The sequence below is a fragment of the Erythrolamprus reginae genome, chromosome Z (genome assembly GCF_031021105.1).
Source record: "Erythrolamprus reginae isolate rEryReg1 chromosome Z, rEryReg1.hap1, whole genome shotgun sequence".
Lineage (NCBI taxonomy): Eukaryota > Metazoa > Chordata > Lepidosauria > Squamata > Dipsadidae > Erythrolamprus > Erythrolamprus reginae.
Window position 1 is genome coordinate 30874459 of NC_091963.1, and position 14746 is coordinate 30889204.

The following is a 14746-nucleotide window of genomic DNA, read 5'->3' on the forward strand; positions in this document are numbered from 1 at the left end:
GCTGTTGAAATAAAATTTTCAGTTATCCAGTTTTTAAAACTGAGCTCATGGGGGCTGCAAGGGGGCGGTGCTTTATTAGTATGTTAATTAGAACTCAGTCTCTACCAATAGGATTGGTGAATTACTCATGTTGGACTCTCCTTTCAGTGCATCGAGAAGACCGTTCAGGTAGGTACAACGGTTCTTCTCCACATATCCCTTTGCTCTATTAATTAATGACTGTTGCTCCTTACAGTTCCTTGTCTTGTGCCTCATCTTGTTGAGTAATTTGTTGTTTTGGTCTTACATGTATCTCTTCCTTATATATCTTTACTTCTTCCATCTTTCTCTCTATTCTCCCCCCCCCCCTCTCCTTCATAGTAAACAAAGTGCTCACAATGAAAACTTTCTGCTTTATCAATTCTATCCAGTCTTATTCTTTTTCCCCACCAAATTACTATTACTGTATCCCTTCTGGTATCAACCATCTAAAGTTGTCTCCTCTTTCAATTAGTTTTTTGGTCAGAAATTGATAGTCTCTTCTTAGGTCCCCAACTTTTCTTGGTACTTGTTTCAATACTACAATCTTTTTATCCTTATATTTAAGAGTTGTATTTCTCAATTATTGTAAAAACTCTGTTCTCCATGTTTTTTTTGTAAATCTTATGTGGATCTGTCTTGGCAGTTTATTTCTCATTGCATATCTCATGTTCAATCTGTAGATTTCATCAATGTCATTCAATATTTTATCTTCACCCATTACATCTGCCAGCATTTCAGCCATTTTCTCCACCAAAATTTCTTCTTCCTCTTTTATCCCATTCTGGAACTGTAGATAATATTCTGAAGAATCTATCTCTGAGGTTATATTTATCTTTTCTTGTCTTTTATCAAATTCTGACAAGTGCACATCCACCTCTCATATCTTTGCTTTGTTATCTTGAACTCTTTCTTCCACTTTCTGCAAGCGTTGCTCGTTTTTTCCCATCAGATCTCTCATTTCTTTCCATTCTTCTACTTTGCCTATGCTCTCCTCCATCTTGCCAACAACTTCTGATTTAACATCTTCAAGAAGAGCTTGCATCATTTGTTTTAATTCCATATTAGCTTTGTCACCTTCCGTAGTTGTATCTGTTGATTTCTGAATCGGACTTTGTATTGTTTGGGCAGATGATGAAAGGAGGTATGATGGTATCCTTCTTGACATCTTTGCAAATATTTTAATACAATTCATAGTGTGGTATAATGGTCCAACAAATGAAAAGAAGAAAAAACAGGCATCCCAATTAGTCCCATAAAAACCTGTTACGAGAAATGAAAAAACACAAAAATCAAAAGAGGGGGAAAAAGAAAGAAGAAAAAAAAGAGAATAAATAGTCAAAATGATTGGGTTCCAATATCAAAGTTTCAATATAAAGAAAAAGAAGAAGAAAATAAAAAAAAACGAGGGGAAACCAAAAATATTTAAATGTAGAGGAAAGGGGGAGATGCAAAAAGGGAAAGGGACAAGCAACTCCCAAAAAAGGAGGAGAAATATATATAGAAAGGAAAAAAGAGTTTAAAAGGTTCCAAATCCTCAGGCTCTTCTTGCCCTAATCCAATTATTTGCCAAGAAATAATAGTAAAAAAAGAAAAAAACAGCAGAACTCCAATATATAGTTCAGAGCATCAATTTAAAAATATAAAAAATAAAATAATATCCAAGTAGTAGAAAGCCATATGTTTGCAGCGATAACAGTCAAGTTTCAGATATGCTACGCTCTTCAGTTCAAAATAAGTAGATATCTCTCAAAAGTAAAGCATAACGAGTTACATAATCCCCAGCTGTGCTCCAAGACAAACATGCATCCAAAACAGACACTAGATGTCACTGTATTTAAATATGTCTGCTACAATGCTTCAACTCGGTATCAAAAAGGGTAAAGAAAAGTGTAAAAAATTCCAATAATAAAAGCAAAATGTCATCGTCCAATAATTAATTATAATGTTTTAGTGGCAAAGATTTTATCCTTAAAATAGTCCAGAGTAAAATATTTTATTTTACCAAGCTTTTTCCACCGCTTATATCCAGAAATGGATCAAAATCCCACTTCCTCTTTTTGCGATAGTGCAAACTTAAAAATATATATTAAAAAGCTATTCCCGTTCTTTAAAGTATGTTTTCCTCCGCTGATATTATTAGAAACGTGTTCTCACCTAGATGACTCCAATCTTCTGTTCCTCATTTCAAAGCTTTCACCATCAGGGCTAATGGTGTTCCAGTCGCCTCTGAAACAGCTGATGTCCAGGAAGCTGGACTGTGGCTGTCTTGGGGGTCTGTGACAACCCTCTACAGCTCACCAGAATGTGCTTCCCTTCTTCGCTGCTTACCCGAGCAGCTCTGACCCTAATTATGGTCTCCGATCAGCTGGGGTTTGGAACTTCCCCGGAGCCTTTGTGGGGAGTGACCGTACCCTCCCAACGATGGCTCTGCCCCACTTCAATTTTATTATTCTTATTAATGTAAATCAGTTCCCACTTAAACAACCCAGGAAATATATAGTGTCAAATAGAAATATTTCTATTTTTTTTCCTTTTTGTTCAATTTGATGGAAGAGACTTTACTTGGGAGTTGACATTCAACATTTATTTAAACACAAGATAGCAGAATCTATATACAGTGTTCCCTCGATTTTCGCGGGGGATGCTTTCCGAGACTGCCCGCGAAAGTTGAATTTCCACGAAGTAGAGATGCGGAAGTGAATACACTATTTTTGGCTATGAACAGTATCACAAGCCATCCCTTAACACTTTAAACCCCTAAATTGCAATTTCCCATTCCCTTAGCAACCTTTTAGATTATTACTCACCATGTTTCTTTATTAAAGTTTATTTTAAAAAAAATTTATTAAAGGTGGACGAAAGTTTGGTGATGATATATGACGTCATCGGGCAGGAAAAACCATGGTATAGGGGGAAAAACCGCAAAAATTTTGAAAAACCGTGGTATAGACTTTTCGTGAAGTTCGAACCCGCGAAAATCGAGGGAACACTGTATAATTGTCCTGGTGTTTGTTTGTTTGTTTGTTTGTTTGTTTGTTTGTTTGTTTTTAATGGAAGAATCAGGAGTGTGCAGCTTCCTTGGTTAAATCCCTAAAGAAAATCTAGGACTAGACCATTACTTTTAAAACCATGCTTCTAAGGTGATCCTACTCTTGAAAATAGTTGACGAATAGTTCCTCTCCTTAAAGAAACTCATAGCAATTTATCACATTACATCCTATTCAGCTGCTTAATTTAATGGTCAAAGGACGCATCGGTTCAACCTTTTTTCAAAATAACTATGACTAGAAGCTTTAAAGGAGGGGCATATGAGCCCAAAGCAGATAACAGAGTGGAAGAGACCTTGGACTTCTTGTCCAACCCCCTGCCTAGGCAGGAAACCCTACACCACTTCAGACTTCCAATGTCTTCTTTAAAACATCAATGGTAAGAGTATTGACAACTTCTGGAGACAAGTTATTCCACTTATTAATTATTCTAACTATCAGGAAATTTCCCTTAGTTCTAGGTAGCTTCCCTCCTTGCTTCTTGTCCTATCTTCAGTTGCTTTGGAGAATAGCTTTGCTCCGTCTTGTTTGTGACAGTCCCTGAGATATTGGAACACTGCTATCATGTCTTCCCTAGTCTTTCTTTTCATTAAACTAGACACACCCAATTCCTGCAACCGTTTTTCATATGTTTTAGCCTCCAATCCCCTAATCATTTTTGTTGCTCGTCTCTGCACTCTTTCTAGAGTCTCCACATCTTTTTTACATTGTGGCGACAATGTTTCAAGTGTGGCCTTATCAAGGCATTATAAAGTGGAATTAACACTTCATGTGATCTTGATTTTAACCTTCTGTATATACAGCCTAGAACTGTTTTGGCTTTTTTGACAGTTGCTGCCTAATGTTTTAAATGGTTGTCCATTAGGACTCCAAAAGTTTGGTCTTTTTAACACCCTGCCCTCCAACCTCCAACCTTTCCTCCAGCACATTTTACAACTACAGAAAATAGCTTTTACAGGGTTGATGCAGATCTCATTGCTGTGTTAAAGTGCAGGTAAAGCTTCACATTAAGCAAATTTGGGGGGAAAATGTAGGGAACAAATTTAGTACTGGATTATTATCAGTTTCATTAGGAAAGAAACAGAAACAATTGTATTTCTGAACATTACCAAAGCGTAGAAGTCTTTCTACTGTTTATTCCAAAATTAAAATAATTTTGAAAAGCCTTAAAAGGCCAGGTAAAGCTTTCCCATTAAGCAAATTTAGAAAAATGTAGGGACTTGGCATTTAGTACTAGATTATTATTAATTTGATTAGAAACCTTTCTACTGTTTATTCTAAAATTAAAAGAATCTTGAAAATGCAAATTACTTCAAAGCCAGCCTTTCTTTGGATGTTTAAAATGCAGAGACCAATGTCCTCCTTAATTTAAACAGTGGATTATTATTATTTTGCTGCTGTCGCCCAGAATTAAGAGAATGTCTATAAAATATTCAGTAACAGAAATAGAATTCTTTTCCCATCGTATTTATTTTCTCTGTGCCTTTGTACATAATTCTATTAGTGCTCACAAAACATTAAGGGGGAAAAGGCTATTTCACATTAAGCAAATTAAATTGTTTGAGAAATATATTTATTGTAGTTCACGTTTTTATTCTTAGAATGATCTGACAATGAAGTCAGAAAAGCACACCCCAATAGTAAGGGAGGTATAAATGGTACAGGAATATGGAAATGATATTTTTGAGAGACAGAAAAAAGAGCCTGATATTACCTGGTTTTACCTGATATTACCCTGATATTACAGTCAAGCACCATATGAATACTAGCTATGGTTTTGTTGTAAGGTTATGTTAACACAAGCTTGGAACAGTAAAAATGTTCCTCCCCTCCTTTTCTTTTATTCTACATGAAGCTAAGAAGGATCAGTTACCATGAGTGAAACTTATTCAGCATTTGATTACATTTTATAATATGACATGTTAGTGATAAATAGCTACTATCAAAAATAGACTGCTTGAAAAACTATCTCTTTTTTCCCTTTTTTGGCAGATTCCTGTCTCAGTGACCCAGATAAGTTCAACTAATCATCCTGTTAAAGTGGGGCTGTCAGATGCATTTGTGGTTCTCCACAGGATCCAACAAATTCCCAGTATGTTGTTACTGAATGTAGCATGAGCCAAAATGATTTATTGTGAGAGCAAAATAGATTAAAGGAGATTAAAATGTTTTAACCAAACAAAACTAGAAGTTTTATTAGGTTCAGATCACTAATTTAAATATAATTTTATTTGGCTTATAACTCCCACTGTGACTCTACATCACTTTTTGTCAGCTATTCAAAAGGTCCCTCAAGATTCTCTGTAGTTTAAAACAGCTAATTTTACAGGATTTTGGTTATTTCTACTGAAGGAACAAGAAAGAATTTGGATAAGAGATTATCACTACAATAATCATTTATCTTGAAGGAAATTTCATAAAATGGAATTTATACTTGTAGGATTTCATATATGCATTTTTTTTCTTATTCCATAGGAGAACTTAGAGCAAGAATGTCAAACTCGACTTTATTGAGGGCCACATCCAGTTGTGTTTAACCTCAGATGGACAGGAGGGGAACATAGCTGGGGAGGAGGGCAGGGTGGGTGTGGCCAGAGTGGGCATTTGACACAGGCTCAAGATGCATTTTTTCCCTTTACATTCAAAACAGCTATTCTAGACAAAGGGAGATTTACTTTCTGGCACAAATAGCCTCACTTCCATAATGTAGAGATTAAAGACATATACAGTCCCCGGCTGCTGTTGGGCTTGACTCTTCTGCAGAGCATAAATAAATTGAAATTGTTTCCAGATGTCTCTAAAAATTGTCTGTCTAACAGTCTATCAATCTTTGTTTCTACCTCTGACATAGCCCTTAATATAAGTAATAATTTACTAAATTGATGTACCATCAAATTCTCAATGATCCTGGGCAGCTCATAGCAATATTTTCTTTTTTTACAATTAAATCAATCATAGGTAAAAGATTAAAATAAAAGATGAGAAACTCAGTGATATGAGAGGAACCACTCTCTCTCTCATCAAAGGCTTTGGTGAAAAGCCAGATGTTTTTGGCTTTTCTGAACAACAGACATCTAGATCTTGGATATCTGTTGTTCAGACATAGTTGGCTGATGCTGCTAAAGAGAAAATGAAGCTCTGCAGACTCTGCCAGCCAAAAATAGGTCTCCTGCAGTGTTCTATCTTGGGCCTACGCAGCTTGAAAACAAAGGAGGAATCCACGTGCTGATATTTCAAATCAATCTTTTTATATATAAAGATTCATTTAGACAAGCCAAAGTCATGCATGTGAGTTCATTTGGGCGGTTTCTCAGTGAGGGTAGTTAAGAGATAAGAGTTCTGCGGCTAGGCTGCTGCCAAAGATCAAAGCTCATTGCAAATTCCTTTATGAGATAAGGATTCTCCAGTTTCACAGACTTACTTTTACATCTTCCCAGCCACTCCACAGACAGGGCACTTTTACTCCAAGGATTTTAGCAGGAAAACAACAGGTGGCAAATGTAGCCTGGCTAAAACCTCAAATATCACCTGACTCCATTTCCCAACGTTGGAACTCCACCCCGAATTATCCATACACCACCCTTAAATACCTATAGGAAGTGGTCAACAATTCCCTAGAGTTACAAACTACAGACTTGTATTCTTGTCTTTTTCTTAGCCTTCTAAAGCGGGCATCTAGCAAAGGCTCCTGATCTTCCTCCTCCTCTAAGTCAGACTCTGCTGTCATTGGCATATGTGCCACCTCTAGTGGTCCTTCAGTTTCATCCAGGTCTATTTCTCCCTCACTCTCATCAGCTGGCAACACCACTGGCCGAGGGTACCATGATGGGCCTGGCTCATCCTCTGTGATTACCAGAATTGGACAAGGAGCACTCACAACATGCAGCACTCTGCTGGCTGAAAATGCACTGCGGTGGAGCCTTACATAGTTCCCTGTGGTCCATTTTGGCTGGCAAAGATCCTTTGATATTTCCAGGCCAGCCCCATAGGCCAGATCTAAGCATTCCACAGGTGAGCACTCCACAGACACTGGTCCGTGTGTCTTGAGTAATACCCCTGGCTTAGAGGTATTAAATATCCATGTGTTCATATAATCATGACTGTAGATGCAAGCTTTTTTTCCTTCATACCTATAGAATAAACTACAATATCCTTTATTTTATTGTTAGACTGATTTAAGTTGAGCTCAACTCCCTTGTCCCAAGGAACATGTCCATATAATTTTCTTAACAAAAATATGGAATTTTAGCCTTATGATTGGCTTAGGGTGGGGGTGGGGTTATGTATTTCACAGTCTAACCTACAGCTCTGAAGTTCTTTCATGTTACTCTAAATATTAATGAGATCCAATCTCTTATCATTAAGAAATGCATTTCGCTAAAGGTTAAGAATACTTGGATTTTATCACCTTTGGAATCACTGTTCTGTTTTATATTAAATAGTACAATTTGAGCTTAGTCCTTTCCCCCAAGTTCTCCTTTTATATAGAGCTAAACATCAGTACCATATAATGATGGTGTTAAATTATGTTGACTTAAAAGATGAACTTTGTGTTATGTGTTTGTGGCGCAATTATGCTGTCCTAATTAGATGTTTCACATTTTAAATTCATCCAAAGTATCTTTTCTTTCACCTAGTTAAAAAGACAGACCACAGAGGTAGGAGAAAAATGAACTCACTTTGAAGATCCATCTTGCTTAACTAGCAAACTTACCCCACATATACAGATAATAACCAACCCAGTTTCCCCCAAACAGCCAACCAATCAAAATTTCCTACCTTGATCTTTCAATTTCTCTAAAGTTTTGCTGTTCAAGGTTCCTCTTTCTTGTACAGCAGGCACCCAATGATCATTACATTAAACATGGTTCTTGTCTTAATGTTGTGTTATACAGATGTCTTCAATATAAGAAAGTAATAGTAGATTGGGTGTTGTACTCTGTGCAAGCTGTGCAAATATCCAGCAATTCTACTCTCTCTCTCTCTGCAACCATCTACAAAATATCCTTTATTATTTCCATACAGCAGTAGTTAGTGTTGTACTGTACAGCTTTTTGTATACCCAATAGGGATAGCAATAAATCTAGACTTTCAAAATCTCGAGTCTGTATTCAGTAGCCAGCTAATAGTAGAGGTTTTACAGACTTCATATGGGTTGATAGGTAGTTTTATTGCAAACAAGAAAGCAGTTGTTGATACAGACAAATCTGCCTATAGCATGTCTTAGAAGTTAAGCCACACATATATGTCTGCCTGCCTGCTTGCTTCAAGATTTAAATTGTATGTATTTTCTCCCTTGCTTCCAATTAAATGGACTTGATTTTTCCTCCAGCCTTGAGAGCCAGAACCATTTGTTCGAATATCACTACTGTATTTGTCCTGAGAATATTTCTTCCATGCCTTGCCACTTCATCCTTTACATTGGGAAAGATTTCTACCTGACCATCTGTATTTTTTGGCACTTCCTCCATGATTGCCAGGCTCTCATTCAAACAACCTAATTGGACAGCTATGAGGAAATGTAGCCACTTAGGGAAGGTTGTTCCATAGCATGCTCACCCCAATAAATAGTCATTTTCTTCAGTAGCACATAGACCAAGGCAGCCACTAATCATTCAACTAAACAATTATTGTTCTGGGTTATGGAGCAATAATGTTTACTGGCAAGGTGTCAATCAAGCAAAATGCAAGCTGCCAGAGAATGTGGAACTGGGAAGCCTGATAGTGTACTCTAACAGCTACGATGAGCTCTTCGGGTGCAATATCTATTCTGTGCATGCTTATTTGGGAGGAAGCATCATTGTTATCCCATGAATCTTGCCATTTTATATCAGTCTATGAGAGATGTAGAGCACTTGCAGAAATTGCCTTGATTTGCTTCCGTTGTTAGCATTTTCTAGAGCAGTGTTTCCCTGGCTCCATTCACTGGCTGGGGAATTCTGGGAGTTGAAGTCCAAATATCTTCAAGTTGCCAAGGTTGGGAAACACTATTCCAGAGGGATGCCACATATTCTCAAGAGCATAGCTGAAACAGTCTTATACATCTTAGAAATTTTAATTTTGTACAAAAATATATAAAGTCTTTATTATGAAAATTATCTTTTTATGTACTACAAAGTTAACGCCTTTTGCATCATAACTCGTGGTAATGAATATGCATAGCAGCTTCTCTTCTCTATATTTGGATTAATACATACTCTATTCACAAATAGATTTCTTCACAAATAGTGGTCTTTTTATATCTTCACTCAAAAGAAAGCTGTCCAGTAGAAATAACTGCTGACCAAACGAACATTTATTTCTTTAGCTACCTTGAGTAAAATAGCTGGCAGAATAGATAAGGAGGTAATGGTGTGGATAATACAGTGTATTATAATTTATATCAGAATGACAAATGACTATTGAATAGGGTGGATTGGTAAGAAACATTGAATAAAAGCTATAGGTTACTCAGTGTAAAGCAACTAGAATTAAATAGTGAATTAGTTTTATTCTAATCTTCCTACCATTTCTACCAATCTCTGTAAATGAAACCACATTGAATTTTGTTAACTAAAAGAACATTCTAGAGTGTAGATTTTCATGTCAGTTGTTTATTGATAGATTGCCTTATGAATAGTACCATAAAATAATGCAAATACTATCTCATTACTATATCAATTCTGTGTCACTTTCACTTGAAATGGCCTATTTTGGTGCAGATAGATCAATCTCAATCTGACTTTAAATCTGGATCAAGTCTTGTTTTTCAGAATAGAAGTTTAAGGAGAATAATTCTGATCTGGTCCTAAAAATATAAAAGTAGAACTAGGGAGACCCTGAACTCAAAACAATGCTCTCGGAGAGGTTAATGTATGGGTTGAATGTGGGTGAAATTATGTTCACTGCTCTGCAATTCAACCATTCAAAGTTATGATGGTGCTGTAAAAGTAATTTACTTACTTACTTATTCATTTATTTATTTATTTATCCATTCATTCATTCATTCAATTTCTATTAGGGAGGTGGTTCACTGCAAAAATATAAAACATCAATAATAGTACAAAATCCTCTAAAAACAGTTTAAAACCAATTTTCAATACAAACAAACCCCTGCACAATATTAACTGTTCTTGTACTTTAAATTATTATTATTATTATTATTATTATTATTATTATTATTATTATTATTATTATTATTAATTAGATTTGTATGCCGCCCCTCTCCGAAGACTTGGGGCAGCTCACAACAATAGTAAAAAAAATGTTTCCACATAGTTGTTTATAGTTCCACATGAGCCAGGGTGGCACAGCAGGTAGAGTGCTCTACTGCAGGCCATGAAGCTGACTGTAGTTCTGTAGGTCAGCGGTGCAAATCACCGTCTCAAGGTTGACTCAGCCTTCCATCTTTCCGAGGTGGGTAAAATGAGGACCCGGATTGTGGGGGCAATATGCTGGCTCTGTTAAAAAGTGCTATTGCTAACATATTGTAAGCCGCCCTGAGTTTAAGGAGAAGGGCGGCATAAAAATAGAATAAATAAATAAATAATAGTTAAATGATAATGGATATAGCCACAATGCAGTGATGTTTGCAGTCAGAGTTTCCCTTCTCCTAGTGGTGACCAGGACATCTTTCGTGTCCTGCCATGCTCTTAGCATACCACATCGCTTGTAAAGACCACCTTCATGATCGTTGACTTATTCTAGTAGATTTCATCTGCTCAGTCTGCCAGAATCTGTCTTCACATGCTCGGGATAGAACAAATCGCTATCTCACCGAAGGCCAATGACCCATTGGCTACTCTCAACCTGATTTGGCCAGCCTGCCGAAGCTGTTGTCTGGGTTGTGGCCGTTGCACATGCTACAGCTACTAGGAGCCATAGGTGAAAGCTGAGTGACAATTGGGAACAAAGGTGAATGAGCTGCCCTAAAAGCTGCCTTAAATGAGCTGCCGTAAAAGGACACAACATGCCCCTACACCAGACGTTTTACCCCTCCCTGAGCACCTCATACATCCCTTGTGTCCCACAGACATGTGTCTTTTGCATGTATCATAGCCAGCTTCCAACAAGCCAAGACACCAAGGAAGCCAGCAGTAAAATTGCAAGTCACTGTGACATGATATGTCATTTAATGACCATGAATGATTTTTTAACAACTACCCAGAATTGAAGGTGTAAGTCTGCTGTGGACATTTGGTACCTCCTTTAACAAATGCATCACTTAGTACAGTGGTACCTCTACTTACGAACTTAATTCGTCCCATGACCAGGTTCTTCAGTAGAAAAGTTTCTAAGAAGAAGCAATTTTTCCCATAGGAATCAATGTAAAAGCAAATAATGTGTGCGGTGGAGGCCCTGTTTTCTCCCAGGAAATTCCTATAGAGGCCCCACAAAGGTTTCTCCCCACCTTTGCCGGCTCTGTTTCCTCCCAGGAGATTCCTAGAGAGGCCCCATGGAGGCTTCTCCCTGCCTTTTCCGGTTACAGTTTTGGAGGCTCTTGTTTATAAGTGGAAAATGGTTCTTTTGAAGAGGCAAAAAAATCTTGAACACCTGGTTCTTATCTAGAAAAGATTGTAAGTAAAGGCGTTCTTAGGTAGAGGTACCACTGTATTACAATTACCAGTTACAATTGTGATCTAGTACAAGGACTATTTGCACATAATCCCAGCGACCAGTTAGGTCCCACAGAGTGGATCTTCTCCGGGTCCCGTCAACTAAACAATGTCGCCTTCTCTGTGGCGGTCCCGGCCCTCTGGAACCAACTCCCCCCGAAGATTAGAATTGCCCCCACCCTCCTTGCCTTTCGTAAGCTACTTAAAACCCACCTCTGCCGTCAGGCAGAGGGGAATTGAGATCCTCTTTCCCCCTAGGCTTTTACAATTCTGTGCTTGGTATGTATGTATGCATGTTTGGTTTTTTATATTAATGGGTTTTTTAATCGTTTTTAGTATTAGATTACTATTGTACACTGTTTTATTGTTGCTGTTAGCCGCCCCGAGTCTCCGGAGAGGGGCGGCATACAAATCAAATAAATAAATAAATAAATAAAAATAATATATATATATATATATATATACACAGTGATCCCCCGCTCGTTGCGAGGGTTCCGTTCCAGGACCCCCCGCAACGAGCGGGTTTTCGCGAAGTAGCGCTGCAGAAGTAAAAACACCATCTGCGCATGTGCAGATGGTGTTTTTACTTCCGCAGCGCTAGCGAGAAGCCGAAGATTGGGGGCGGCGCGGCTGTTTTAAAACGTCGCCGCCGACATGGGGGGCTCGCTAGCACCCCCCCTAACCCAGGTTGGGGGTTTGGGGGGTGCTAGGGAGCCCCCCATGTCGGCGGCGATGTTTTAAAACACCCGCGCGGCTTTCCAATGAGTCCCGAAGACAAACGTCAAACTTCCGCGTTTGTCTTCGGGACTCATTGGAAAGCCGCGCGGGTGTTTTAAAATGTCCCCGCCGACATGGGGGGCTCGCTAGCACCCCCCCGAACCCCCAACCCGGGTTTGGGGGGGTGCTAGCGAGCCCCCCATGTCGGCGGGGACGTTTTAAAACACCCGCGCGCCTTCCCAACTGAGCCCTCAAGCCAAGCGCCAAAGGCGAACTTCTGCGCTTGGCTTGAGGGCGGCTCGCGGGCAGGCAGGCTAGGGACAAGCCGTTCGCTCGGGTCGCTTCCCAGCTGAGTACTCAGCTGGGAAGCGGCCCGAGCGAACGGCGTGGGCGGGAGAAGGGCGCGCGAGCCGCGGGCGCGCGGGCAGGCAGGCTGCGGACAAGCCGTTCGCTCGGGCCGCTTCCCAGCTGAGTACTCAGCTGGGAAGCGGCCCGAGCGAAGCGGCAGCAGCGAGGAGTTTGCGTGGGCGGTGGGGAAACTCCTCGCTGATGCCGCCGGGAAGACCTAGGGAAGCCGCCCAGCAGCTGATCTGCCCGGCGCCATCTACGCATGCGTGCCCATAGAAAAAAAGGGCACGCATGCGCAGATGGTGTTCTGACTTCCGGGTGCTGCCTGCAATTTGGCAGTTCAAATTTCAACAGGTTCAAAGTTAACTCAGATTTCCATCCTTCTGAGGTGGGTAAAACAAGGACCCAAATGTTTGAGGGCAATATGCTGTCTCTGTAAACTGCTTAGAGAGGTCTGTACAGCACTATAAAATGGTATATAAGTGCTAGGGCTATAATGAAATATTATAAAATAATGGATAGAGATCCTCACTAGTAGTGTCTGGAAGGAAGATAGGGCACTGTGTTTAGGCAAACAGACATTAGTGGGGTGGGGGGTTAAAAAAAACCCCTAAAACAATTCCTGTCCTACATGCACAAAATTTTCTACATCCAGAGAATAGCAGGCAAAAATTCAGGTTTTTACCCTGTTCCATAGGCATGTATTGGCAGAATGTGGCTTAGGGACAAACTCACTTATTATTCTTTTAAATTTCTCATTATAGATTGGCACACTTCCTTCCACATAATTGAGTTTTCTGTTTAGTTTAGAGCTAGCTTAAACCCCACTAGTGAAAACATTCTCGTCGCTCCCATCTCTGTTTGACTTAGGGTTAACAGCCTGTTATATGAAAACATAACTATTACCAGGGAAGTCTGAAAATATATCAAAAAAGCTCAGAACTAGAATTCTATTCTGTTTAGAGCTCCAAAAGCATAGGGTAGAACAAATGGACTGAAATGAAATTAATTTGTGCTGCATATTAACAGCTTCATTGCCAAAAGAGAAAGACTTTTTTTCCAACAATGTCTTGTCCATTTAGAGCATTTGTAAGGCAGTGAAGAATTATATTTTGAACGAACCCTTTTAGTGCATTTGAGGCAGTGAAAAATTATATTTGGAATGAACCCTTTTGAAGTACCAGAAGCCAAAGACCCAGACAAAAGAAAAAAATGGTCATTTGGTATGTGGGGTTTTTTTAAGGAAATAAATGAGCACATAAATAAAAGCGATAGCATTGTCACTTTGTTTGAATCTTCCAGTGCTAAGAAATTAGGAAAGATTAACGGACATTAATGCTGGTTTGTTTATTTATTTGTTTGTTTATTTATTTATTTATTTATTTTTATTTATTCGATTTTCAAGCCGCCCATCTCCTTAGACTCAGGGCGACTTACAACATGTTAGCAATAGCACTTTTTTAACAGAGCCAGCATACTTAGTTACTTTTAAGTTGTTGAATTCTTAATTTGCTCAAAGGTAAGATGAAAGAAGATATTGAAGAAGGTATGTAATGAATCCCTTATTTAGTTTAGCAGAAGTGGAGTGCAGTAGCTCACATGATAAGAATGCTAGGGAAGAATTGGCAGGTTTGTATCCAAAACCGGGTTGCCACATGAGGAGATCCCATCATTTGTTCCAGCTTCTTCTGACTCCTCAGTTTGAAAGCAGAGGACCATGAGTAAATAGATGGGTACTACTTCAATGGGCAATTTACTGGGAATCTAGACAAAAATGAACCCCCAACTGAGCACTAGGCAACAGTAATGTTACCAGCTAATCCTCTCAAACAGGAAGTATTTCGCTATTGCAAACATGAATGTAACAGTAGTTTAGCAGAACAAAATTAGTTCCTTGGTTGATCGTAATCCTAAATTATCTTGTATTGCTAACAATTTTATGTCTGCAATTATATAGTTTGTACTTTGGACTATCTTCTTCAGTTATGATTCATACTGAAATCTGTTTAATGGCTTTTT

The 14746-nt window shown here is 38.8% G+C and overlaps 1 protein-coding gene across 5 annotated transcripts in view; it reads left to right on the forward strand.

The window, feature by feature from the left end:
• PLXDC2 (plexin domain containing 2) overlaps window positions 1-14746 on the forward strand; it is a 365033-nt gene that overhangs the window by 282400 nt on the left and 67887 nt on the right. For all 5 annotated transcript variants that reach the window (XM_070726234.1, XM_070726236.1, XM_070726237.1 and 2 more), the window contains one exon: window positions 5061-5160. In XM_070726234.1, the coding sequence (XP_070582335.1) occupies window positions 5061-5160 (100 nt within the window). The remainder of the gene's footprint in view (window positions 1-5060; window positions 5161-14746) is intronic.